Genomic DNA, 26837 nt, shown 5'->3' with positions numbered 1-26837 from the left:
AATGGCAGGCTGATATTTTGTAGATGCTTCTCCTGTATTCTGAATCGTATTCATTTCTTTATTTGCTAAAAACCAATTTCACTTTACACAAAACTTGAGAGGAAGTGGGCAGGCTTGTCTTCAGCAGTTGTTTCTCCTATAGTCTCGATTGTATTAAGCATAGCAAAATCTTTTAGAAAGAGAATACTACTTTAAATAATTTCCTACTTGGAAAGGTAAATGTCAGTTTCCCAAAACCATGCTTCCTTCAATTTAAATCAAAATATATTTTTTTCCTTTACTTGATTAATTGTTCCTTGTTAATCCCACGATTTTTGTTTTCGCGAATAATTCAATGCTTTTAAGAAATCTATTTTCATTTAAAGTCTATATAAAAAAAAAAGTCTGGAAAGAACTTGACAGAAATGAAAACTGTCGATTAATTATTGAGGGCGGAATCGACAGAGAAAATACCAGACTGCTAAAGTACACTGTATTCAATCAGCGAACACCATTCAGTGGAATAAAAACCACTTTGATGAAATCGGCTATTCGCTGAATATTACAACGCGATCTTTATTTATGGCAAAAACAATTTCACAGATGGACTCTCCAGAGGCGCAGTCATTATCCCCGGTTTTATTTCCAGTCCCCGGAAATATTTCCATCTACGTGAAAGGTATTGTTTGGCGAAGTGATTATTATTTGTTTATTTAAATTTTATTATATGCGCATGAGATATATTTCGGATTTTTTTGTTTTTACCTTTAAAATACTGAGGCTTTTCTTTAGTTCCTTCATGATCGAGCTTTGTAAGGTATCATGTATACATACCATAGTAGACACCCTGTATATACGTGTATTTATAATATATATCTACATACATACACATACGCATGCGTGTGTGTGTGCAAGTGTAAAATTCCTGACCCAACAAATTAACCTTAAAAAACCTAAGACCAAAATCATATGCAAACAACCACACCTCTGTTAGTCTCATTCTTAAACAAAGTTCACAACCGCAGGGCCACGATTCAACAACCATGTTGAGACAAGCGTCGATGATTACCGCAATGCACCTGTCGCTGCCATCAACGAGGACCTCATGCACATAAAACGAAAGCAAAAAAAAGTCCCTGCTATCCTCAACGTTGATGTTGTCAGCGCTAAGGACGCCCTTAAAGAAGGCCGATATTTTCGCAAATTGCAAGACCAGTGTTTAGGATTATGGCATTTACCCAGCTCATGGAGGACTTACACACAACCCCCCACCACCACATAACCAGCACCTCCGGGAGTGGGGGAGGGGGGCGGGGAGAGACGGCAGGAGATTCAGGAAGATGACAGGAGGAGGTTCAGGAGGATCATGGTCGTCGTACGCGATGGGAGATTCGGGGGGACCTTCGTAAAGATGCGATAAGTGATCATACAAGAGGGAGGAAGATGGCGCTGCCTATCACCTCAGGCGACAGCTGTCAGCTCCAAGCCCCTCGCCACTTTTGCTCCCATTACCAGGACCTGAGTATTTGGGATTATAGGAAGGTTGGGCTGATTAGGGCGAGGGGAGATTGAGAACGATTTGGGAGTATGAGGGTATAGCTTGTGATTCTCGGTCAGGTGAGGGGAATTTGGAGTGCTGATTATTAATGCGAGGGGAAGATTTGGAATGAACAAGGCGAGGGAATATAGAGGCATGATTAGGGTGAAGGGTTTCTGGAAGGAAAGAGTGAAAGGTCTTCTGACGGTTTTGATGAGGGTGAGTGAGGGGTTTCCGTAAGACTGGACTGAGAGGAATTTTAAATCTGATCAGGACGAGGTCATTCAGACAACCAATCAGTATATGAAATGTTTCAAGATGTTTGAGCGAAGAAAAATTAGCATGAGGTCGTAAGAACCTTGAGGGAAACTCAAGTCCCCAACTACTGTGTTGACATTTTTCTATCTTTACAGAGGTTAAGTGACTTTGAGGGTCATTAGTTTAAGGGGAGACTGGTTCCTGACTAGGGGTAGAGGAGACTTCATTGCTTATGTGGGCAGGGAGGCGGAGATTCTGACTAAGCTGAGCAAAGGTAAGGGTAGCTAGAAATAGTGTTCAAAATAAGAGTTTCAGATCCTGATACAACTGACAGGATTCTAAGGCATGAACGTTTTCACGGAGGTCCTTGTTTACGACAGAATTAGGGGAGTTTAGGGTACTGACTGTGGTACTGGGAATTTGCCAAGGGGTTCTGGAGCCGTCGAAGTAACTAAAAGTCTGCAGGTAGCCCGACGGACAGATGGCCTGACAAACTTTGATTACAAAAGTTCATTTGGACATTAGTTCAAGAGAACTCATTACCATTTACATAGTTAATAGTCCACTTCTACGATTGGATTCAAGCATTGCCGAGGTCCTCCTTTCAACTGAACAGCAAAGTCAATTTTTTTTAGCAGAACGGCGTGCAAATGCCTAATCAATATGACTGCTATTGGCTAACCAATAGTAATATTAACGGCGCAGAAAACTCAAGTAATTGTAGCTGTTAATCATTAATCAACTTGTATTCAATACTGAAGCTTAGCAACCATTCCTGACATTTACCCAAGCATATAAACATACATTGAGATATGTCCCCTAATGGCAAGTGGCTCCAGAAGACAGAAAGTAATCACAATTACATTCAAACTCAAACTATATCTAGCGCAGATAGAAGAATTCGAGAAATTTGAAATGGAGGAGGAAGGATAGGTATACCCACGAGGCCATCAACTTCCAGATCCACGATTTTAGATAAACTCTAAAGAAATTAAAAAAAATAATGACGACGTCACTGAAAAGCCCACTTTGGCGAATTCTATATCAAAGTCTCCCTCCCTCACTTCCACAGACTAATTATTGTTTCGCATATAATCTGCGACAGTTTTTAGACGTGTACCGACAGCCAATAACTGGCGCTAATTATAACACGCGCAAAAATAATGTCATAAAATACTCGGACTAATTAACGACAAAAATACAACATTCGGATTATGAGAAATTAATTGCCGTTACTAAAATCGTTTGATTTGCTTTCGATTAAACATTTTTCCTAGGAGGAGAGGGAGGGGGAAATGGGGAGGGAGGGGGTTTTAGAAAATTCATAATTGCCTCTCTCGGTCTGCTTATGAAGATTCTAAGAATAGAGGAACTTAATTACGGCCGTTTGATTGAAGAGCCTTATCAGAGAACGTGATTAAAAGGGAGAGAGAGAGAGAGAGAGAGAGAGAGAGAGAGAGAGAGAGAGAGAGAGAGAGAGATTGTGCTCTACTGTACACTGAGCTTGTGAAGATGATGCTTCGAAGTGACAGACATATTTTTTCATGGATTTTAACGCCATAAAGTTGCTGTTGATTCTATAGTGGGTCAGTCCTTACACGGGTTGTTTATTCAAGCTAAAGTTCACAATAATTGTTAATAATACGAAACAAATAAAGATTACAGCAGGAGGCCACGCAACCTTTAACAACGCAGGTTTTGACTGGACATTAAATACATCACTCTGACACATGCGTAAACATACACATACAAACCTCCCCATTAAATACATACATACACGCACAAAATATCAATATATATATTGATATTTATATCAATATATATATTGATATAAATATCAATATATATATGCCTATATGACTAGTAAAAATTTTGTTACAACAGAATTCCATCTAATAAAAGGAGCCCATAAAAAGGCCCAAATATAGAGAGAAAATACTATATTTCAGAGGCAGCTGTCTCTCTCTTCAGCTAGATGAATGAGAAAAGTTACAGAAAAGGTGGTATTTAGACCAAGAGATCCATCCACAGTTAAGCCAATTTAGGTCAGTCCCACTGATAATCCTTCTTATCTATATATTTGTCATTATATTACATATGATAACAAATACATACATATATTATATATATATATTATATATATATTATATATATATAGATATATATGTGTGTGTGTGTGTATGTGTGTGTGTGTATGTATGTATATTGCGAATGGAAGTACGTATAAATCCGGAAGAGAAACGATGCATAATAACAAAATAAAGAACAACGTTTAAAAATACAGCCGCAGAAACCCAACTCGGCAACGGATAAACGAAAAAACAAATAATAATAATAAAAATAATAAAGGTAAAAAAATCGCCAAAAAGAAAACGGGTCAGGATAAGTGGAAACTGTGTTATCTTGGAAAGCGAGAAAGAATGGGATTTCCCGTAATATGACGAGAAAACCCACCAAATACGTATTGGATCCGTCTTAGCCCGGCAGGTGGAAAGTGAAGCGCAGGAGAGAGAGAGAGAGAGAGAGAGAGAGAGAGGAGAGAGAGAGAGAGAGAGGGGGGGGGGGTGCGGGCTTTGGGGACGTTTTAGCGTCGTGCTTGTGCATGGGAGAGCAAGAGATAGAGAAGGAGAACGAAAGAGACTTATATTTTCAGGATTGCTCGTACGCAAAGGGGAGGGAGAGAGAGGGAGAGAGAGAGAGGGTTTAGACTTGGTAGCGTTGTGTTTGCTTGGATAGTTAGTTGAAGCGTGCGTGTGTGTATGTGTGTGTGTGTGTGTGCAAAGAGAGAGAGAGAGAGAGAGAGAGAGAGAGAGAGAGAGAGAGAGAGAGAGAGACTTCAGTAATATTAGAATTACTACTACCTCGATCACAATATATTCATTCCTATTATCAAGGATTTAAGCGATTTATTCTTTAACTCCCCGACACATTTGAACGATTGATTATCAGAACTGGTAATAATAAATACACAGGAAGAGACGATTTCCGAGAAAAATAAGGACATCAGTTCCTGCGTCAACAGGACGTCGAGGCGGCTTCATTAACACTGAAAAGAACATCGAATGCATCAGTTTACTGCTCTCTTAAATAAGAGTTTTTCTTCTCTGATATCTTACTTGACTTTTTTAAATGTGGATACAGAATATATATATATATATATATATATATATATATATTATATATATATATATATATATATATAATTCAACCTAAAAACCATAAGAAAAAAAAGTGTCCACAAAAAGGGAAAACAACAATAAAACTTACGGTGACATTGTTCGTACAGTTTCTTTTTTGAAAAGCGAACCAACCGCTTTCTTCTATGGATAATCCCTTCCTTTCCACTTTCCCTGTTCGTTTCCTTTTTAACCGCGAACATGAGCGAGGGCACTGCCCACCCCTTCGGCCTTACAAATAAATAAATGTAAAAAAAAAAGGATCACTGAGAATCAATACCGAAAGTGAACGACTGGGGCGTGGTATAGTTGCGTTCCATTCGACCCGATCGAGGAGGGTCGCGTCCCTTTCGCCGACGGGAATATCTTACCGATTTCAAATGGCGGAACATTTTCTTTAGTTGCGGGTAGTAAAGAGGGCTCGTTCTTCACTTTCATTGGGGCTATAAGCAAATATATATAGCGGCCATAAAACGTGGGTCGCACGCTATATCCTCATTACGTGATAAAAAAAAAAATTAATAATAATAAAAAAAGAGGTTGAGCGAGGGAGCGACAGAAGTAATCTTGAGATATTGGTTGACACGACTCCCAGCCGATCCATTAGATCGTAAATTGATATCTGGAGCGTAAATACAACGCAGTAATGGGACTGCGTTATTACTTTCATAGTCGTTTTTCAAGGGCTCGATGCGTATTTCCCACGGCATATCTTTAACACGAACTTATATTTTGCTTCTCTGAGTGAAGCAAATCTTTGTTAAAGAAAATGATACAGATGCACATTAAGGATGTCACAATTATCTTACAGAAATCTGTAATATGAACTTTTATTCTTTGTTTCTCCGAGCGATGTAAATCTTTAACGAAAATTATTTGGGTAAACATGAAGGACTTTTACTTGAACGTTGCTGAAATGTTATGCATAACGAATCTTATTTATATTTTCCTTGCATTGTTTATTATGACTCAAACTATTCTTCATGTCTCTCTGAGCAAACAGATTCCCTGTTAAAGGGAGTTAATTTATAAACCGAGATATATTTTCCCTAAGACAGGGAAACACAAACGTTAGTAACCCGCATTTCAACTTGTAATCTCTTATACATTTATTCATCTACAGATCCCTAATCATTCTCTTATCCTGATTAAAATACGAATAATCTAAGAACCCGAAAACTCTCTCTCCTTGGTTTCGTTTCTCGTGAGACTTTCCAAGAAGAAGGTCTAGTGTCCTATGATCTCCTTATAGGCTAAGCTCTACCCACTTTACCCTTTTTCAGTAACCCTTGGCTAGATAAGGCTACTCAGTTGCTTATTCGCCTAAGCTTTTTATAGAAGAGGGGAAAAGGGTAAGTATTCGATTGGGACGAGTGAATCCTAAGGCTCAAGGATTGCAATTTGTGGTTCAACCCTTTTGGCCACTTGGAGATCCGCTTAATGTTTGGCCATCTACGGTTTTCTGGTAACGATTCTCCTGGCGATGAGGTATCTTAATTACCTATTATTACATTAACGTAGTTTTTGTATTTATTTATAAAGTTTAAATCAGCCTTGTTTTCTTTTAAGTTTTTTTTTGCTTAGCAGCCATATGCTTGTTAATGTAAGAGTTTTTGTGTTGTTGAGCGCCTCCACCTCCCTTGTTTATTTTTGTGAACTATCGTTCTAACGATTGTTTTGTGATTTATTTTTGAGTTACGGTGGATGGTTCGTAGCTGTACTGTGAACGTTGATGGTCTACCCGCGGAAGTTCGGGCTTTGGAACGCTCCTTGTCAGACCATCCCCTTGAGCAGCTTTTTTGGATTATTGGAGGACGACCTTTTGGCAGTGTATTTTGGAAACGGTGCTGTTGGAATCTTTCCTCACGACCGTTCGTAGGTGCCTTAGTCACCTGCGACTCTGGTGCTGTAGATCACGGCTCTTCGTTCAATTGCGACCATAGTGTCCGCTTTACGGGGTTCCGCAGAAGCGTATGCTATTTGCGACTTCTCGTATTACCCTTTATTCCCGTCGGAGGAGCCCACGGAAAATTGGTACCGTCGCTAGATCCCGGTACTGATTACGGATTCACCTGCCACTTCTGCCTTCGTCCTTCTGCATTTCTTCGGGGATGTGTGTGAGCGCTGGCTCGTGAGGAGAAACTTAGGGAGGCAATCGCCAGGTAAGACAGTATAGCTGTTGTTTCCTTCGAGGAGCCTTATACCCCTGTTGTCCTGGCGATCGTGTTCATCCCTTTGGTAGCAGTTTTGTGCTCGCTATGGACTCCTAGTTCGGCCCGACATCCCTGACGTAAGGATTATTAGAACTGTCAGTGTACGTGCAGTACATATATTATATACATATACATTGTCATAGTTTTTACTTGTGTATATTGTAAGTTTATTGTTGCCCTTATTGCTTATTGGTGGATAATATTCTATATCTTTAGTTGTATGGCTAGGTAAGTAAATTTAAGGTTTTCCTTGTTTTGATATCTTCCACTTCCTTAAGCCTTTTGTTATTTAGGATAGTTTTGGCCGGCATATATTTGGATCCTCACTGATTTATGAAATATTTATTCTCCTCTGAATTTCGGTTAGGGTTTAGATGTTCAGCTGTAGGGTGCCTTGTGGCTCGTTGAGGACCTGGTATTTAATCCTCTTGCTTCAAGCTGTTTTGCTGTGTGTATTTTACTTAAACCCGCAAAGCTGATTTAAGTTGTATATTTCCATTTTGTAATAAATACTGTTAAGTTTTTCAGGAGCGTTTTTGTGCCTGCTTTCCTTGAACATGGGTTGCATATACTGTCTACGATCCTAGCAAAATAAAGTACCTAAGAACCTGTACTAGAACCCCAGAGGTTTGTAACACCTATATATATTATATGGGTCTTATAGTGATAGGTCTCTTTGTTATCAGAATTCCATACCTGAATGTTACGCTCCATAACTTTCCTATTGTGCTCAGGTCTTTATTTTACGATATTTAGTTTCCTGTTTGATTCGAAAGGAGATATCGGAATATCTGTCATATACCAAATACAGCAGAATAAACTTTCACTGGGACAATATCCTATTCCCAAATAGTGCATATGAATGACAGCTCCCTAATAAAACGCGTGTGCATCTCTCTGAGCTGCGTCTTAGCTGCCATTCACCTATAGATGATGGATGACCTCCCGTGTACATTGGCAGCAGCATACACGAGGAATGGAAGTATTCGTAAAATTTCCAGCTAATCAGATTCTCATCTAGAAAATGCTACATTAATAATGTAAAATGCAGAATTTTGGTTAATGAAGTAACCGAGATAATACCACACAAATTACTGTCATTATGAAACCATTATTTCATTATATCATAAGCTAAGCTCCTAAAGACAAAGATACGAGAGAGAGAGAGAGAGAGAGAGAGAGAGAGAGAGAGAGAGAGAGAGAGAGAGAGAAATCTAACAGTTAAAAAGTATCAAGGTAAAAAAACACACGAATACGAGACGCAAGAATCTATGGAGACGAAGCCAACAACTCAACTTTATTCGAACAAAGTTTGAGCGGTCGGTATCAATGCAAGCCAAGCGACCGTGTGAAATGCTCCAATAAGTTTAGCAGCCTAGGACCAGATCCCGGCTAGAGGGAGGGGTGAGGGGGGGGGGGGTGCGGCGGCGTTTGGCTGTCTTCGGGGCGGGCGATAACGCCAAAAACCTCAGGCGGGAGGTATAAACTTCGCGGGGGGCAAAAGCGCCTCCTTATGTTACGCCCTGAGACGTCAGTCATCAATATTTCAATAAGAGCCGAAATCCTCTCCTGATCTCGCTCTGAGAGGAAACCTGTTGAGGGTGGCATTCCCCACCCCCCACCCCCCCCTCTCTCTCTCTCTCTCTCTCTCTCCTCTCTCTCTCTCTCTCTCTCTTTTCTTGAGGCTTATTTGTGCATATCTGTCTTGAGCCTTTTCCGAGATTACCTGAGAAAAGGAGCATATATCCGCTATGAGGTGAATGATGCAATAACTTAGGGAGTTGGAAAGAATTTTCTTTTCCTCCGAAAGCCAAACGTGATAAGACAAATCCGCGCCCTCATCCACTTTTTTGACTTAGGTGTAAGTGATATAAATGATATATTGATGAATATGTATATTTTGGGTACGATTTCACTTAAGAGATCATTTTTTTAGCGTAAATATGAATACAAAACAAGAACTGCCATAAGTAGTAAACTTCTTCATAGCTATTAAGGCTAAAACTTTCATTTTTAAGTCCCTTAATAATAAAATCTAATCGTCACTTGTCATCTTAAGAAATACCACTTTGCCAACTCCTCCGCAACGCTCTTTATGCAAAATCATAGAGAACCAGTATCATTACTCTGTGGCAATTGGTAATCCTCAAACTAATTACTTTATTAGCTCTCTCTACCAGAGGGTCAAACCCCACAGTGTGAAGATGATGACTTGCAGTATCAAAGTACCTATTGTGAACATTCCAGATAAGTATTAACTGAAATTTCATTGTGATCAGATATTGACAAAGTACGTAATAATGACAGTAGTCATTTAATCTTTGACAAATCAACCTCCTTCCACTTCATTTGAAAGAGGCAAACTCTCTTCTTTAATCTCTTAATTTGATAGTCCTTCATCATCATTTATTCTTTTTTGTTTATTCTTCGTTCTCCTCTCTTTGCTAAATGAATCAATACTAAAAGAATAAATTTCCAGCCAAGGAGTATTATGAAACATGAAACACAAAATTCTAACGATGGACAAGAATTAAAAAAAAGTATGGGCTGATTGCCATTATAATTATTATTTTATCTATTTCTCTCCTCCTCTCTCTCTCTGGCGTTTTCAAACAGTATATAATCTTTAATTAACCGTCTCACTGAACAATGCTAATCATGTGGCCCACACCATCAGAATTTAATTTTCTGCATGTCAGCCTCAATGGTCACACTAATCGGTTTTCCCCACTTTCATGCTGATCCCTCCAGATCTCCCCTAGGTCTAGGGGGAGATCCACATCCCCATCCCCAACCACTCCCCCTCTCTCTAAAAATCCCTTTACCCTTCCAGGTCTACCATGGATGTAAGGGTACCAAGCCTCCCCCCGCAAACAAAAATCACTAAACCCCTCCCTAGATCTCCCCTCTGAACCCCATCCTTATAGGTGTGCACTCCATCCCCAACCCCAGCTAACCTCCTATTTTCAGAGAGCCTCCCTCCCATTAATCCTCTCCCCCTCCCTCCCTCCTCCGGCCCCCGGAAACCCATTACTCTTCCTTCATTTTTCTTTAATTCCCCCCCCCCCCTTTTTTTTTTCTATCTAGATTTTTCCCCCTAGACATTCCCCTCGCTTCTTTTCATAAGCGTCCGTCGTTTACAGGGAAAAATCCTAGTTTTATTTTTGCCTTTTAGATGATCACTGTTCCGAAATTAGCTACCACCCAACCACCACCCCCCAAACCCCCGACCAAATGACCGATTCCTTATGTATCTGAATCAGGTTTATGAAAGAATGAAAAGGAAAAAAAGAAAAAAAAAAAAAGCAAGAGAACAGAAGGTAGATAGAGCGAAATAAAAGAGGTTTAAACTGACTTTCTCATCATCAGATGCCAACCGCGATTACCCCACAAGAACCGAGCGAGCGTCTCTATCGAATGCTGGAACACAATCAGATATGTCGGCTTATCTGGAACCGTCCGATCTACGCCAGCCATCTTTTAATTCCGTCAGCATTGTCGATGATAATTACTAGCCTTTCGCTACAGCCCCGCTATCTGATGTAAGCTTAGCGTTCTCCGGCGTCCGGCGCATCCCGAAGCCACTACAATAAACATTTGGATTCGAGACACGACCCAAAGTAAACATAATGCAGCAGCCTCAAAGCATACATCGGTCTAAATGCGATCAACCGACACAGCGCAGACCGGCAGGCCGCCGCACACTCAACTGATTAGCATCCCGGTAGACAGACAAAGTGAATCCAGATGGACTCGTTCTAGTACAATTCCCGTTTTCTGTTGGTACTGACAACCAGCCGTTGCTTGGGATGTTGACTTTTGGAGTACATACTAATTCGTTTGACAAGCACCGCCTTTTTTGTTCGTATTTAGTCTATACGATGCTGCATGCAGGTATGGGTTTACCTGTGACACAAGTAGATACAAGAACGCCCGATAATATTTAGATCATTTACTTTATATACCAATGTTACATATTATGATAGAAGTAAATATCTTATGTGTCACTTGCTGTGCCAGTTAAGTTCAGAGAGAATTCAGATAAAAGAAAAGTGCAAGAACGGGGAAGAAAATCATTCAGGTACAGAAAAAATAACCTTGAAAAAAGAGCTCACATTGGAAAGACGAGAGAAGTCATTAAATACGGAAATAAGAATAAGAAAAAAGTGTGCCACAGGATAACTACTTAGTGACCTGAGATTCGTATTATGGCGATGACAGTAGAAACTAGAGTAACGAGAGAAAATGAATGATTTCAAAACTTTAAAAATAAGTCAATAAACATAAGCAAATGAATGGTACAAGGGAAAACATATGATAGCCAAAATACTGTTTAAAAAAAATAAATATTTCTAAGCATTATATGAACTACAAAAATATTAAAATCACACCTGACAGAGAACGTTTCCGTTTACTTATTTTAACGGATTTTAGTCAAGTTGGCATCCTAATCAACAGTAAATTCGATGACTAAGAGTACAGAACCACGTAACACATATAAGTACAGAGACAACCAGGAATGCTGAGTCACATAAATGTGACGGTGTCAATGAGTAATGACGCAAATATAGTGTGACAAAAGAATGGACGCGGAATACATAAGAACATATAATGTTATCATGACTATGACTACAAGTATAATGTGACAATGCGTTACTGAATGTCCTTTTGAAGCATCGAATAACAAAGTTATTTCTGTGATAATGAGTACAGAAGAGACTAAAATACAATCGTCATTATTATTATTACTATTACGAAATACAGCCTGAAGTGATAAGTCACTGTAGAAAAAAAATACATTGACAAATACATGTGATTATGGTAGTGACTAGAACATTAAGTACAGAAAACTTGTTACTGAACTGTTACTGAAAAAGAATTTGCAAACTAAATGTGACTATGGATGTGACCAAGAGATTATGGGCACTTCAATAGCAATAGCACATAAATCTGGTCATACAGAAAAATAAAAATAAAAGAGATCGTCATAATATTATCCAATATTTTACAAAATTGCTAAGGTTACTGACACTTCCGGAGCAATTTGCAGGAATATACTTCCCATGACACTTGTCGCTCTATTTTTATCTTTTGTGTGTACGTGTTCTGTATTACTGAGTTTTCAAACCCTTCACGAAAAATATATAAAATCATTTTATCCTTTCTGTCTATCTATCTTCTTTTTTCTTTTCCTCAGACTGGTACGTACAAGTATTTCTGTGTGTCTGTGTCTGTGTGTGTGTGTGTGTGTGTGTGAAAGAGAAATTTCTGATGTTGTATCTTTAAAAACAAAAGATAACTGGGCAGCATCTATAACATAATCCATAGTTCATATTCCTCCTTGTTCCTTTCCTTCTAACTGGCATAGAATCGCTCTCTCTCTCTCTCTCTCTCTCTCTGCCCCCCCCTCTCGTCTCTCTCCCCATCTCTCTCCTCTCCTCTCTTTTCTTTAAGAAATTTCTCTTCACATTCCTGCCATCCCTTGCCAATCCTCTCCTTCCGTCCATAACTTCCTTCTCTCTCCCCCTCTCTCCCTCTCTCTTCTTCTTTTAAAGAAAATTTCTAATTTTTTGTACTTGTAAGCAAAGACCTCATTACACAGAGAATTCCTGGGTATCTGTAAAATAATCCAAGGTTCTTACTCTTCCTAACTGATACTGCCTCTCTCTCTCTCTCTCTCTCTCTCTCTCTCTCGTCTCCTAGCTCCCCGCTCTCTCTCTCTCTCTCGTTGAACGGCATTACTTTTTATTCCAGCATCCGTGAACACACTCCAGTCCACTTCCCCCGGAGTGAGTGTCTGTACGATGCGTTTGTCACCATAAAAGCAGACCCATTCTGCAGAAATGGAAACTTCGGAGAGATACGGGACACTGTTTGCCAAACGTGACGAGCCATCGCCTCTCTCTCTCTCTCTCTCTCTCTCTCTCTCTCTCTCTCTCCAAGCCAGATTTAGACGAAACGTCTTATTGCGGGGGAGCGGGAGAGGGGAGGGGAGGGGATGGGAAAGAGATAGAGAGAGAGAGCGAGATGAGTTTTAAGACACACGGGTCAAGAGGGAATTCCACGACAGGTAAATATTGTATGGAATATAGGGGTAGACTCTTTTATTTATTGACTGACATGTTGCAGCGGCCGTTTCTTTGGTTGTGGAAATGTCAAACTTTCTGACGTGTGAAAGGGTTTCAAGGTGACGAACTTGTTGCTGTTGTTGATTTTGATAACTTGATCTTATGCCAGCACGAGCTCTTATTCCTGGAGCAGCCCGTCCCCCGGGTGTATTTCGTGGATACGCTGGATTGCAAGCCATGAGGCAGCACTGTTGGTCTCCAGATGTATAATGGTGGGACATTGCTGTCCATTGTAGTGGTTCGCCGCTCTGGTTTATTCCTTAGAAACACTTTAAAATGGACGAGGTATTTGTAGCTTTACGGTATAATTACTGTATACTTTTTCCTCGAGACGAATCATACTCTACGGTGACTCCAAGTTATATACCATCACGACAAGTTATTCATTAGAGCAATATTGCCTTCAGGTTGTTTGTTTGTATGGTGTTTTTACGTTGCATGGAACCAGTGGTTATTCAGCAACGGGTGTGGTATCGTATGCCAAGTAATTATTGAAGCTGTGTACGGGCCTAGCTAGTACACAGTGAAGGTGATACTAGTTTTAGTTTCATTTTATATATAAAAAACATTGCACTGTTTCGTAATTATGTTATTAAAGATATGTTCCCATAATATGAATACTTATATGCAAAATATGCAAACTTTAAATATTAGAGACGAAAGTCGGGTGTGTGCAAACTACTGGGAAGAGAATGACAGGTGGAAGGAATTATAAATATTAGTTTGCTGAACCAACTCGACTTTATGGAAGTGAGGTGTAGATGTTAATGCAAATAAAATGAATATTAAAGCAGTTGACATTTATCAATACCAATTATGTGACCTTTTCTAAGCTATTATTTACTTCTAAAATTAAAATAACAATACAGTATACTGAAAACCTTTAAATATTTAAAATCTCTAAGGAATGAGGGACAGAAATCCGAAGGAAACTTTTGTGTATGTATTGTGCGTGTTTGTGTGTGTGCATACACTGTGCATAAAACCCTCACTTTCGCTCCCTCTGAAGCAACGTTGCTCCAACAGAAGCAACACAGCAGCCAGTCAACACGATATAAACGAGCCATTATGACCTGGATACTACAACGTAGTCCATTCAGACCGCGTAGTAATTCAGTATGCGTCCTCATCACCACACCTCCCCCTCTCCCCTTTTCAAAACGTCACAAATGAGGAAAGAGTTTTTATATATGTATCGGAAGAGGAGAAAAGAAAAAAATAGGGCCGCTGCGTAACCTATCCACGCAACCCATTGGAAACGTCGCGATATGCGGGGGTAGTTGGGGGGAGAAAAATAAAATACTACGTATGTCTCAGTTTGCGGCTGGGTGGTTCCGTTGAACCGTTCAGTTGTGTGTTCGAACCGAAACGAAGCGCTGTTCGGATGCTCTAAAACCGCCAAGGCTCGATTGAGACGAATCTGGGAAGCACTCCCAATGGGACTTGGGTCCGACTTAGGGCCGTGAGAGAGAGAGAGAGAGAGGAGAGAGAGAGAGAGAGAGAGAGAGATCTTTTGTAATCCTGAATAGAAATTGTAGCAAAATAAAATCATGAGAAGTGTATTCCAGTGTGGCTGATTTTAATCCCTAGGAACAACGATATTTTTGTGGGACGATGTTAAGATATTTTGTATATTAAATTCTATAACGCTACTGGAAAAAAAATATAGGATTATTCTATATTTACAATTTTTCCGTTGTGTAAAAATTTAATAAAATTTTGTAATTTTTTAAAAACAATAAAATAAAATAAAACAAAATAAATTAATAAAAAAAAATTCCAGGGAAGAATGCAATTGTTCGAGTCATACAAACTAACTTCTTTTAAAAACATTTTCTGAAGTGCTTGTGTTTTACAGAGCTGGTGAGTCTTTGCGGACATTTGTATTGATTTGTATTGCTACAAAGAATTAACGCTTTAATTTGCAAGCCTTATAGGTCTGTCAATCGAGTTTTATTCTCCTACCTATTTTTAGTTCTTATTCCAGACCCTCTTTGTCTCTCTCGGTTCCTTGTCACGTATTGAAAAATAATTTGCGTTTATTGCAGATGCAATTTACTTGGTACCTTGGTTATAGTCCTGCTGTGTTTATGACTTAAACACTTTTGTAATTGGATTTTTTCTTCTACTATGTCTTTACAAAACGAACTTTATGTATATAACGATATCATCCAATTACAAGGCCGCCTACGCAAAATACAATTGCCTGAAAATGATTATTTACCTATCTACTGACACAATTTCTCTCCTTTTCCATAACAGACGGTTGGTTTCTATAGGTAGTACAGGTTAGCGAAATCACCACCCACCCAGGGATAGGAAACAGGGTCCAGACTGGTTGTCAGACTGTCTGAATTTATCCTTGCCAATGAACGCAACGAGTATTCCGCTACATTCTCAGCAAACTCTCTCTCTCTCTCTCTCTCTCTCTCTCTCTCTCTCTCTCTCTCTCTCTCTCTCTCTCTCTCTCTACACACACATCAGGCAACACTGAGTGACTCTTCTGGTTTTCTTCATCATTGTCAAAAGTTCCCAGCCAACAGGTTATAAAACTCAAAATAGTGGGTTATAAACTCAAATGAGATAAAAGACTAGTCACCAGCTGGTCCCAACTTGTAAAAAAAAATAAAATAAAACTGGGTAGGTTGAGCTCGTTAGTACGCACAGACGAAACTTATAAAAAGGTAACAGCTCACAAATTGAAAAATGAGTTCTCTGAAGGAAATGAGCCCAGTACTGATAGCCTAAGGCGGGGTGAGCAGAATCTCCTAGAACGATAAAAAAAAAATAACGCAAGCTAATTAAAAACGAGCGCTATAAATTAGGGAAAAACTGTGGTGGGAAAAAGCAGGAAGGCAGTCGTGATAACAAAGACAGGAACGATAATCCTGAATGAATTGCTCACAACGCAATGCATTCGATACCCACCAAACGCAATGTCATTCTTTCTGTCCTCAAATCAGTGACAAAAATACCGGCAAATATTTCTGACATCTTTACTTACCAAATAGAAAAGGGATAATTGTTTTTACTTACGAACATGAAAGTTATCTTTCTCAATACATTTCAACGACTTGAAAATGTACACCCTAACTGTAGCTAAATACCCTGTCATAAATTAACTTCACTATCCTTGTATTTCCCGATTAATCACGGCGTGGGGTACGGCAAAAGGTCTCTCCATTTTTCTGAGCATCTTAACGGGATGATGGGATTAATGTCTGGAAAATAACTCATGGAATATCACTACCTTCCATGTGATACTGTCTCTGACCTTTAAATATGAAGGGTGAGGTTGTCTGTACTAGAAAGATAGATAGATAGACAGATAGATAGATTGATAGATTACACTGCCTGCCAGCAGACTATTCTTATCAGAGTTCAGGGAGCCACTTTAGTACACCGTCGGCCCTGTGATTTGTGTGTGTGAGAGAGAGGTGTGGGTGGTGTGGGTGTGTGTGAGAGAGAGAGAGAGAGAGAGAGAGAGAGAGAGAGGTCAGAATGGGCTTGGTTCTGTGGTTGTGTGTGTGTCGAAAGATGAGAGAGATTGGAGAGAGAGTGAAAGAGAGAGAGGAGAGGAGAGGAAGAGAGAATGGGCTTGGTACTGTGGTTTGAGTAGTGGAGTTGTGGTTTGTGTGTGTGTGTAGTGTGTGTGAGAGAGAGAGAGAGAAGAGAGAGAGAGAGAGATAGAGAGGAGAGAGAAAGGGGATGGTCTTGGTACTGGGGTGGTTTGTGGGTTTTGTGTGTGGGTGTGTTGTGTGTGTGTGGTGTAGCGAGAGAAGAGAAGAGAGAGAGAGAAGAGAGAGAGAGAAGATAAAGGGGAGGGGGGGGGGGGGGGGGGTTGCTTGGTACCTGTCGCCACTACTGACGAGGTGAAAAGGTCACAAAAATTTTTCCAAATATACCCATCAAAAACCGAGGCTCCGCACAGCACAATCACACCTGTCTCCACCACACCTGTTTGCGCTGAAAGCCTTGGCAAAATAAGATGAAGTGAAACACTGTTCAACAACGCAGTTCAAAGAGACTGAACACCAAGTGAACACTTTATTTAAGTCCTCTTGGCCGCGGTGTTCAATAACAGGAATAACAGGACCATCAATATCCTATTTTTAATGACACCTACGTTTGCCTCAGCGATGGATGAACTTCCAAAGACAAAAACATTGTCACGGACATCAGAAGACTCGAACCCACTTGGTGAGTTCGAATGTAATTCGAATGTAATTATCTACAGATCGTCGATTCCTTTTTAGGTAATTCACCTTCAGTTCTTTTATTTGACGCTTTCGTAGGTTACCAGAAAAGGAAGGTTTAAAGCCAGAAGTGAATAAACACATGACATCAAAGTTATTTCGGCGGCTTTGTTTGTGAGCAAACAAACGAATGCATGTAATTATGCCATAAAATGTAATATGTAATATAAGTAAACATGTTCTTTGATAAACCGGAGAACCTTACATACAAGGTTTTACGAACTTTGTTCTATTTCAGATAGAATCATTGAGATGCATAAGAGTGTGTGTATATATCTATGTATGTATGTATGTATGATATATATACATACATATATATATTATATATATATATATATATATATATATATATATATATATCTATATATATATATATATTCATATATTTCCATACCACAACATTTGTAACTTACTACCCACTCGTATGCACATTCTGCTTTCAACCCCCACCCCTCCTCCATCCCCTGACTAATACAATAGTAATTGCCATTACTCATTTATTGCACCGCCTGCTACGATCCACTTCGACTCGTATGATGGGGAAGAAGAAGGAGAAGTCGTCAGAATCCCCTTCTCATCCCGGCCACCAGATGGCAGCAGCAGCGGCAGCAGTAACATGTCATTTGAGCGGGGAAAGCGAGTTTTAATGGCGGTTGTTCTTCCCATTGCGTCCTGAGATATAATGGACCCGCGGCCACCACCACCATCTCTCCCATTCGAGAGCTACAAACCCCCTCGGCTCATAATTTGGATTTAATTCAGAGTTTCCTCGGGTGATTACAAAGGAGGCTTAACGATGCGGAACTTTTTTTTTCCTTTTTTCTTTTTAAGTTTTTCTTGTTCGTTTCCATCGTTTCTTGTGTTCGTACCTTTTACTTTTTCCAGAAAAAAAAATCAACTGAAAAAAAAATTGCCTTATATAGAGGCAATTCATACAATCGTCATCTAGATCATGTTACCCCAATAAAAAAATGTTTTTAATACCTCAAAAAGTTTCTTCTTATACAAGCAATTTATAAAAATGTCATTTATTTACTGGTGCACAATCTAAGATGGCGCCCTTAAAACGTCAAATCCCACCTTCACCGCATTTTCTTCTTTCGAACTACAATATTACAGTTATCAGTAAATGCGCAATACCTACCGAAAGGCTATAAGGAATTTAATAACGGAAAAAAATTATTGAATAAATCAGCTTTTCGTAGACGATAGCGAGATTGAGGGCAAAAAGGAAAATGAGAACCGGGAAGACAAAGTAATAGATACTGTTACGGTCGGTAAAAGACGACTGGAAGTGGTTCGTTTATCCTGGAAACCTATGAGGAAGAAGAAGAAGAAGAACAACAACAACAACAAGTTAAACAAAAACTGGAGGGGATTTCTAGAATCACAAACAATCTCCTCTACAGAGGAGAAATCTGACGACAAAATGCGAACAAAAATACCAAAGGTGGAAAATACTGTTGCTAAAAAGTATATATACGAACAAAATCAAAATGAATACGAAAAGGGATATCACAAGGCGAAAAGAGGCCTATAGATCTAACGATTTCCGAGTATTACGTTTGAATAAACACACATGGAAAGGTGTTAGCCTTCCGGTTTTCATAAATAAGGGGAGTGAAGTAGCGAGCCCCGCGCTCTTTGCCACCCTTTTGCTAAGTTCACCAGTCGACTAACCACCAGGTTTAATGCAGGTAGTTGTTGTTTGAAATTAAGCTGGCCTTATGCCAGCACTGGCTCTTGCTCATAGAGCAGATCGTACCTAATACAGGTAACATGGAACTGACTAGAGAATCGAACCTAGGTCAGCGCTACCTGATTCTTGGGGGAGCCAGTTTTATTATTAAAAGTGACCTGACATTTAGGAATGCGAAAGGTCGTCCAGAATACAAACGAAAAATCCAGTATACCAAAATGGGATTGATATGACGATACTTCGCTGTTATATGCATGAGGTGATCCTTTATTTTAAAAGTCCCTCCATGAAAATTTATTTATTTTGCTCTGAAGCGCCTTTTCCTAGTAAAATAGCAGTAATGCCATCATCACTGCTCTTGAATAATCGAAATGACAATTAATACCTCCACCAAAATCACAAACAATATAATAATATTATCAATAAATGCACGAACCACCGACATCAATGAAACAGTCAGTAATCTCAGCGCTTTCAAAAGCGGAAATAACAAAAATGCCCCCTCCCCCCCAAAAAAAAGTAACTAACATATTCCAAACCGGACATAATAAATAAAAAAATATTTTTTTGCTTCAGAAAATCGTATCCAAAAATATTTATGTGATATGGGAATTTCTCTCTCTCTTCTCTCTTCTTATCTCTCTGCAATTGGGAAAAACGATGCAGCCTAGAATACAAACCCATCAATTGTGTTTACAAAAAAAACATACATGCCTTTTAGGGTTACCGCCGGCACTTTGATGTTTATTTTGTATCAAAGTAAAACAATTTCAGGAAGGCTCTAGACAAGTTTTTTGGTTAGTCAACCAAACCAAATTCTATAGTAAAGTGTGTGGGTGAATATATATATAAAATTTATTTATTATATATATATTATAATATAATAAATATAAATAATTATACTATAATTATATATATATAGAGATATAATTATTCACACACACATTTACTATAATGTTGGTGGCTTTGAAGAGCATCAAAAAACTGTCTAATGAAGCCTTCCACTGAAATTGTTTTACTTTGATACAAAATTAAACATCAAAAAAGTGCCGGCGGTAACCCAGGCATGTATGTTTGTAAACACATATGGGTTGTATTCTAGCTGCTATCGTTCCCAGTGCAGAGAGAGAGAGAGGATAGAGAGAGTGAGAGTCGTAGGGATGGAGAGATGAGCGGAAGGAGGAGAGAGAGAGAGAGGGAAAATTCCATAAATATATAGAGATATCTATATCACTAATTATATAATATATAATATATATATCAAAATTTTAAATTTATAAGGTTTTAATATAGTATATATATAAAAATAAATTGATATATATTATATATAATATATATTACTATCATTCTATGAATATATAGAGGTATTATATTATAATTTAATATTGGGTGATACTATATTATTTATAGTAAATATATGTAATATATTATATATATATATATATATATATCTATATAATATATATATATGTATGTATTATATATTATAATATATATTAAATCTATAATATACATACATTATATCTAATTCATATCATATATATATATTATATTATATATATATATATGTGTGTGTTTGTGTATCGATACTATTATATATAATAAATTTTAAAAATTTAATAAATTAAAAAAAATTTATAAATTAATTTTTAAAATTTTTTAAATATATATAATATCTATATATATATATGATATAGATATAATACACACACACACACACACACACCCCACACACCACACACATATATATATATATATATATATATATACTTAGTATATATAATGATATATATAATAAGTTTGATTTGTAAATCACGAACGAAATAAAAAAAAAGTGAGTTATTGTACGAACAAAGCTTTCCAGCCAATCTCCAATGTTTCAATTTATATTCGTGGCCCCCCCTGGTAAACTTTGTTCATATATATAATATTATACTCTATATATATATAATATATATATATATATATATATATATATATATATATTATATATATGTGTGTGTGTGTGGGTGGGTTGATTAGATATATATAGTATATTAGTTATATATATATATATAATATATACATATAGTACATTTTTAAAAATATATCATATATAATCTAATATATCTATATATATATATTATAATATATATAATTATATAGATATTCTATATACACACACCACACACACAAACACATAATATATTATATATTATATATATATAATATATATACTAATAATATATATATATATATGTATATGATCGATAACACATCAAAAATATGATATATATGGTATAATATATTATATATATATAATATAAAATAAAAGTATATTATTATATATCTATATATATTATATATCATATATATATATATATAAGGCCTAGGGTTATATTAATGATATAGTTGCCAATAATGTTCGCTCCCCCCCCCTATCATTTGTTGTGACGTATTGGGAATGGTGGAGAAAACAAGAGCCAAATCAACACGGTGATATAAAACTGCAATAGAAAGGACGAGTCCAACTTGTCACAGAAGTTTCATGGGCTCTTTTCAAAGTGCCATTTGGGAAAACTAAGTTAGTTCTGTTAGCCAGTAATGTGAGGGCGTTTACGAAGTGTGGCGTTCGTATGTGCATGTGCGCCTCTTCTATTTCTTAATTATACCCCATACCAAGTCTGTGATGGGGTGGAACTTGGCTTAAAGACAGCTTGGGCGGAAGAAAGGTAGGATGCCGAGGAAGCTCTGCAAAAGTGGTTCTTTAAATTATTGTATTAGTGAAAATATTATCCGGCTCTGCATGGGTGAGTTATACTATTTTCGGCCAGAAGGGATGGACTTGTTTGTCTAGTTAACTATTTATAAGAATTATCCAATCTTTGTAATCTTTTGGTGTTAAACTTATGTGTACTTACGAGTTTTGGTTTTTTTTTTTTTCCCCCCAATTTGTCTTTGAAACAGACGGTTCTGGGGCGGAACCTGGGGGAACCGAAGACCGAGAGTCCTAACTGGGACAAGGGAAGGTCCCAGATGGGTGAGAACTAGACATTTGGTGTGAACTAATTACATTTAGACATTTGTAATAATTGGGGTGTAACCAGCGTTAAGTTGAGTCTGGTGGAGACTTGATTGATTTGCTATCTTTTCGTTTTGTTTTGGGTTTTTTAAAAAAAAAAAAAATGTTTAAAAAGGTTGTTTTATGATGCAACTTTCTCTCATTTTGTTTGATTTACCTGACAGGAATAGGAGAGGAAAAGAGGTGGCGAGAGCGAGAGAGAAAGAAAAGTCGCGAGCGCATGGGTTGCTTAGAGATGAGCGATTATGTGGTGGTATTGCCATGACGCTCGGAGTTACACGGTTTACCAAATGAAAATAACGGGGTTCAATCCTCCTGTTACAGATATATTATATAATATATATATATATAGAAATTATATATAATATATATCTAATATATTATATAAATATAATCATGTATTATATATATAAAAATATATCTAACTATATAATATATATAAATATTAATATTATAATTAAATAAAATATAATTTATATATCTATATATTAGATATATAATATATATTATATATTATATATATATAGAGAGAGAGAGCGAGAGAAGAGAATGAGGACTAGACCGAGAGGGATGATGGATTCCGCGAGAGGAGAGAGAGAAGAGAGAGAGAGAGGTTCGAACCAAAAAAATATCTCTATGAGAAAGTTCCCACTCAATACCCAATTTTACTTGCGTTGAAATCTAGGCAGCGAATAATTATATACCCGCTTGTTGAGTCGACTGTGGGGGGTTCGTAAGAAATCGGGTGAATTAAGGCATGGGGCTTGCAACTTGACCCCCAATTATGCGCACAATAAGGGGCCACTCTTTGAATTCATTTCAACTCCATAATTAATTTTAATGTGAAAAAATTAATAGTGGGATCCAAAAAGATAAATTGCCTATGATAAAATTATTTGGATGGTTAGAGCGAGAGAGAGAGAGAGGAACGAACTGAAGAACGAAGGATGAGAGAGAGGAGAGAGATAGAAGTTTTTTGAAGCGGATGAGAAACCGCTCCAATGTGCTATACAATTAGAAATAAAACAAAAATCATCGGGTGACAACAATTTCTTTAATACAAAAAATAACAACTACAAATGAGATCACGGCAAAAATAACATGATCGTGGGTGCAAAAAAAAAAAAAAAAAAAAAAAAAAAAAAACACAAACAAAAAAAAAAAAAAAAACTATTCTGGCCAAAATGCAGTTATCGAAAAGGTCAAATTCCTACACCCTCACCTTCTTTAGAAGACCTTTTTAGTACGGACTTATTACGACCTTGAATAAACTTCATCTAAATTTGGTAACCAATTTTAATCAGCGAACGGAACTTGTATTTTAATTAAGCGCAAACGGGTCGGTTGCACCTCAAACAATTTGTGCACTGTAGGCATTAAATTAAATAAAGGCGTTCTTTGGTCGCCTACTTCCACGTCCCTTAAGCTGCCGCCCCTTTCATCCTTTGTAAACTGTACCTCCGTTCATAGTCTCTTTCGTTCTCCCTCTTACGGTTCCCACCTCTCCTAAAAATGGTTTAATCAGTTAGGCAACCGCGAGGCGTTTACTTTCTACCTGTTATTAGACGCCTTTTCGATTTTTTTTTTTCCCCTTTGTTTCCTTCAACTCTCAATTCCCCTTTCAGCGCTGAATGACCTCATAGGTTCGCCAAACCCCGCTTGCCATTTGGGTACAATTATTTTCAATTCGATCCCATTTCCCCAAATGTCACGTTGAAAATCATTCGGAGTGAAAATAAACGCGTCCCGCGATTTACATTTAAACATTTTGAAAGACTCCGATTTGAAACGGAAGGAAAGGAAAAGCATTTGGGAAATTTGCGCCGCGACAGCCATGAAATGGCGTCACATTCAGTTAAATTTTAATTTCCATCGCCGGGTAATACATCGTCACTCGGCCCCGCATTCATATTGACCAATTTTTATTCCACGTAAACATTGCCTGTTATGAACATTCCCCCCCCCAAAATCCAAAAACTATTCTATTGCGGACCTGAAACTTGCAGTAAAAGTTCCGTCTCTGTGAGTTACGCGGCTGTGATTTAGGTTTAGTTTTACCTCATGAGAGAATCCCGCACACAGACACACAACATTTCATGTTATGTTATAATATATATAAAATAGATTATATATATATATATATTATATAATCTATATATTATATATTATATATATAAACTGAAACCATGAACCACTATACGCACCCACGCACGCGCACACACACAGAAAACGCACAAAAATTATTAGTATATATTATATATATATATAATAATATATATATATATATATAGATATAATAAACTTAAATAATAAAAATTAATAACTAAAACCCAAAAAATTTAATAAATAAAATTAAAGAACAGGTAAATAAATGAACTAAAAAATACTTTACGGCCCCAAAAAAGATCATATTTGATAAAAAAGAAAAATACTACTTCAAAAAATTATTTCAAACAAACAATCGAAATATAAAATAAGGATAATCATACGGCATTTTCAAAGACATAAACCATACCTCCACACTTATATAAAAAGAATCCCCACAATACGCAAAAAAACTTGGCTTTGAATCGCTGAATCTTTCACATTTTCAATCAATCCAGAAAAATGTGGATGAGATTCGGAAAACAAATAACACAGGAAAAATAAATGACAGAAAAAAGCCGAAAAACTTCCCACTTCTGCTTCGGGTTCAAAGAACGGTTCCCTGAGTTCAAATTGGATTTTATTTCTCCCTTTTCCACTTAATCTTTTTCCTCCATTCAACGGACATAAATGTTCTAATATGCACATCATTCCAGTTAGCCACCAGAGACCCACTGGAAATTCGGAAAAAGCCAAAATGATTAAAGAATAATTTAAAAGAACAGATACCCGACGAGTAAAATTGGACCCCCCGGGTTCGCGCGCGACCGCACAGTCCCTCCCTTCATTACACCTGGAGTATTCACCCCTAATACCCCGAATATTAACGGATAGCGAAACAAAAGCTGGGCATTACGTAAGATTCGCCAATATTGATATCGATATTAACATTTAATAAATTGCGTCATTAGATTATTGCTCATTGGAACTCGGGCGGAACTGTCAGTTCAGTGTGCGGGATTACTAGGGATCAGTTTTGGAAGGGGCGCGTATCTACCTGTTAGACATCCGGTAATTTATTTTCTTATCACTGGTAATCTGCTGGGAGTTCATTTGTTCTATGTATAAAATTTAAGTATATGAGCGGGTGTGTGTATAGTGTAATAATATTATATAATATATATTATTATATTATATATATTAATATAGTATAATTAATATATATAAAATAGATTGGTTTATGGTCAGCCCATGAGCTCCATAACATGGTTTCAAAAAATTAAATTTAAGAAAATTGATAAGGGTGACTGGAAAGTCTGGCAGGGGGCAGAGGTAACAAACGGGAAAAGGAACTTGCCAACAAAACTACAGGAATAACCTTTAAAAACTACTTTTATTAAGCCCAAATTATTCACATATATACAAGTGAGTCTAGATTTGGGTCCCAAAATTATTAAATTTTACCAAAAACAATAAATTAAATAGCAATGAGAGTCCAATAACAGATGCAGCAAAATTAAGGGGTGCTTACTTATTAAACGGTAAAACAATTCCATAATGAAACAGTTAAAATAACATTATCAAAATTGCAGTTAAAAACACTATAGTTAAATACTTTAGCTGGCATCAAGAAACAACCAAAAAGATCACGACAGCAAAAATAAATAAATGTACCTAAAACTTGATATAATTACCAAATGGTTACAACAACCATTCATACATTACACTTGAAACCTTTAAGCAGCGTAAATACATACAATACAGAAATTGTTAAACGCATAAATGCAAATCTTCAAATACTTTAATAGCATAAATATCAATAGCCAAAGCGGTAATATAACAAATCAAGTAGCACAAATATCAAATTACTTGTACAAAATGACAAGGTAACAATACATTATCTGGAGAATTACATTTAACATACCCTCGTGCAGTACAAAAAACACCACGACAATCTACACAGATGTCAAGACCACGAAGGGTCCAAGAGGACAAACAACCATTGAACTTTGCACGATCATCGAAAATACCCGCCCTATGACGGGCCAACAGGAACATCTCCAAAAACAAACAGATGATCGCCAGAGTCAAGGCAACAGCAAGTCTGCTGTAAAACAGGAACAACACCGTTCCTCCGATGGACAAGGTTCAGCCATCAAAACCATCCTCGAACTGCAGAGGGCCAGAGGTAGCGAAATACCTTCAGTTCCAACATTCTCCAACTCCAAGCTGCTATGCTGTCGAGATCTGTACTCGCTGCTATCCCAAACCTGACTAAAGTTAATCAACAATGTAAGGAGCAAAAGTCACCGCTTACAAAGAAAAACAAACTCTACTGGGTAAGGAGAGCACCTTCAACAAGGGAACGATGAGAGAAAGATTGTTCCCGACAATAACAAGCATTGAACCTTACAATATATATATATATATATATATATATATATA

General features: G+C 37.5%; 1 protein-coding gene across 1 annotated transcript in view; it reads left to right on the top strand.

Moving 5' to 3' along the window:
• Positions 1 to 1319: 1319 nt before the first annotated feature.
• Positions 1320 to 26837, top strand: part of LOC135196698 (serine-repeat antigen protein 5-like) — a 98678-nt gene continuing 73160 nt past the window's right edge. Inside the window, exons 1-2 of the mRNA XM_064223529.1 lie at positions 1320 to 1384; positions 26327 to 26501. Coding sequence (XP_064079599.1) covers positions 1320 to 1384; positions 26327 to 26501 — 240 coding nt within the window. The remainder of the gene's footprint in view (positions 1385 to 26326; positions 26502 to 26837) is intronic.

Source organism: Macrobrachium nipponense, chromosome 18 (genome assembly GCF_015104395.2).
Source record: "Macrobrachium nipponense isolate FS-2020 chromosome 18, ASM1510439v2, whole genome shotgun sequence".
NCBI lineage: Eukaryota > Metazoa > Arthropoda > Malacostraca > Decapoda > Palaemonidae > Macrobrachium > Macrobrachium nipponense.
Note: the sequence above shows the minus strand (reverse complement) of the source record. Positions and strands in the feature narration are given on the sequence as shown.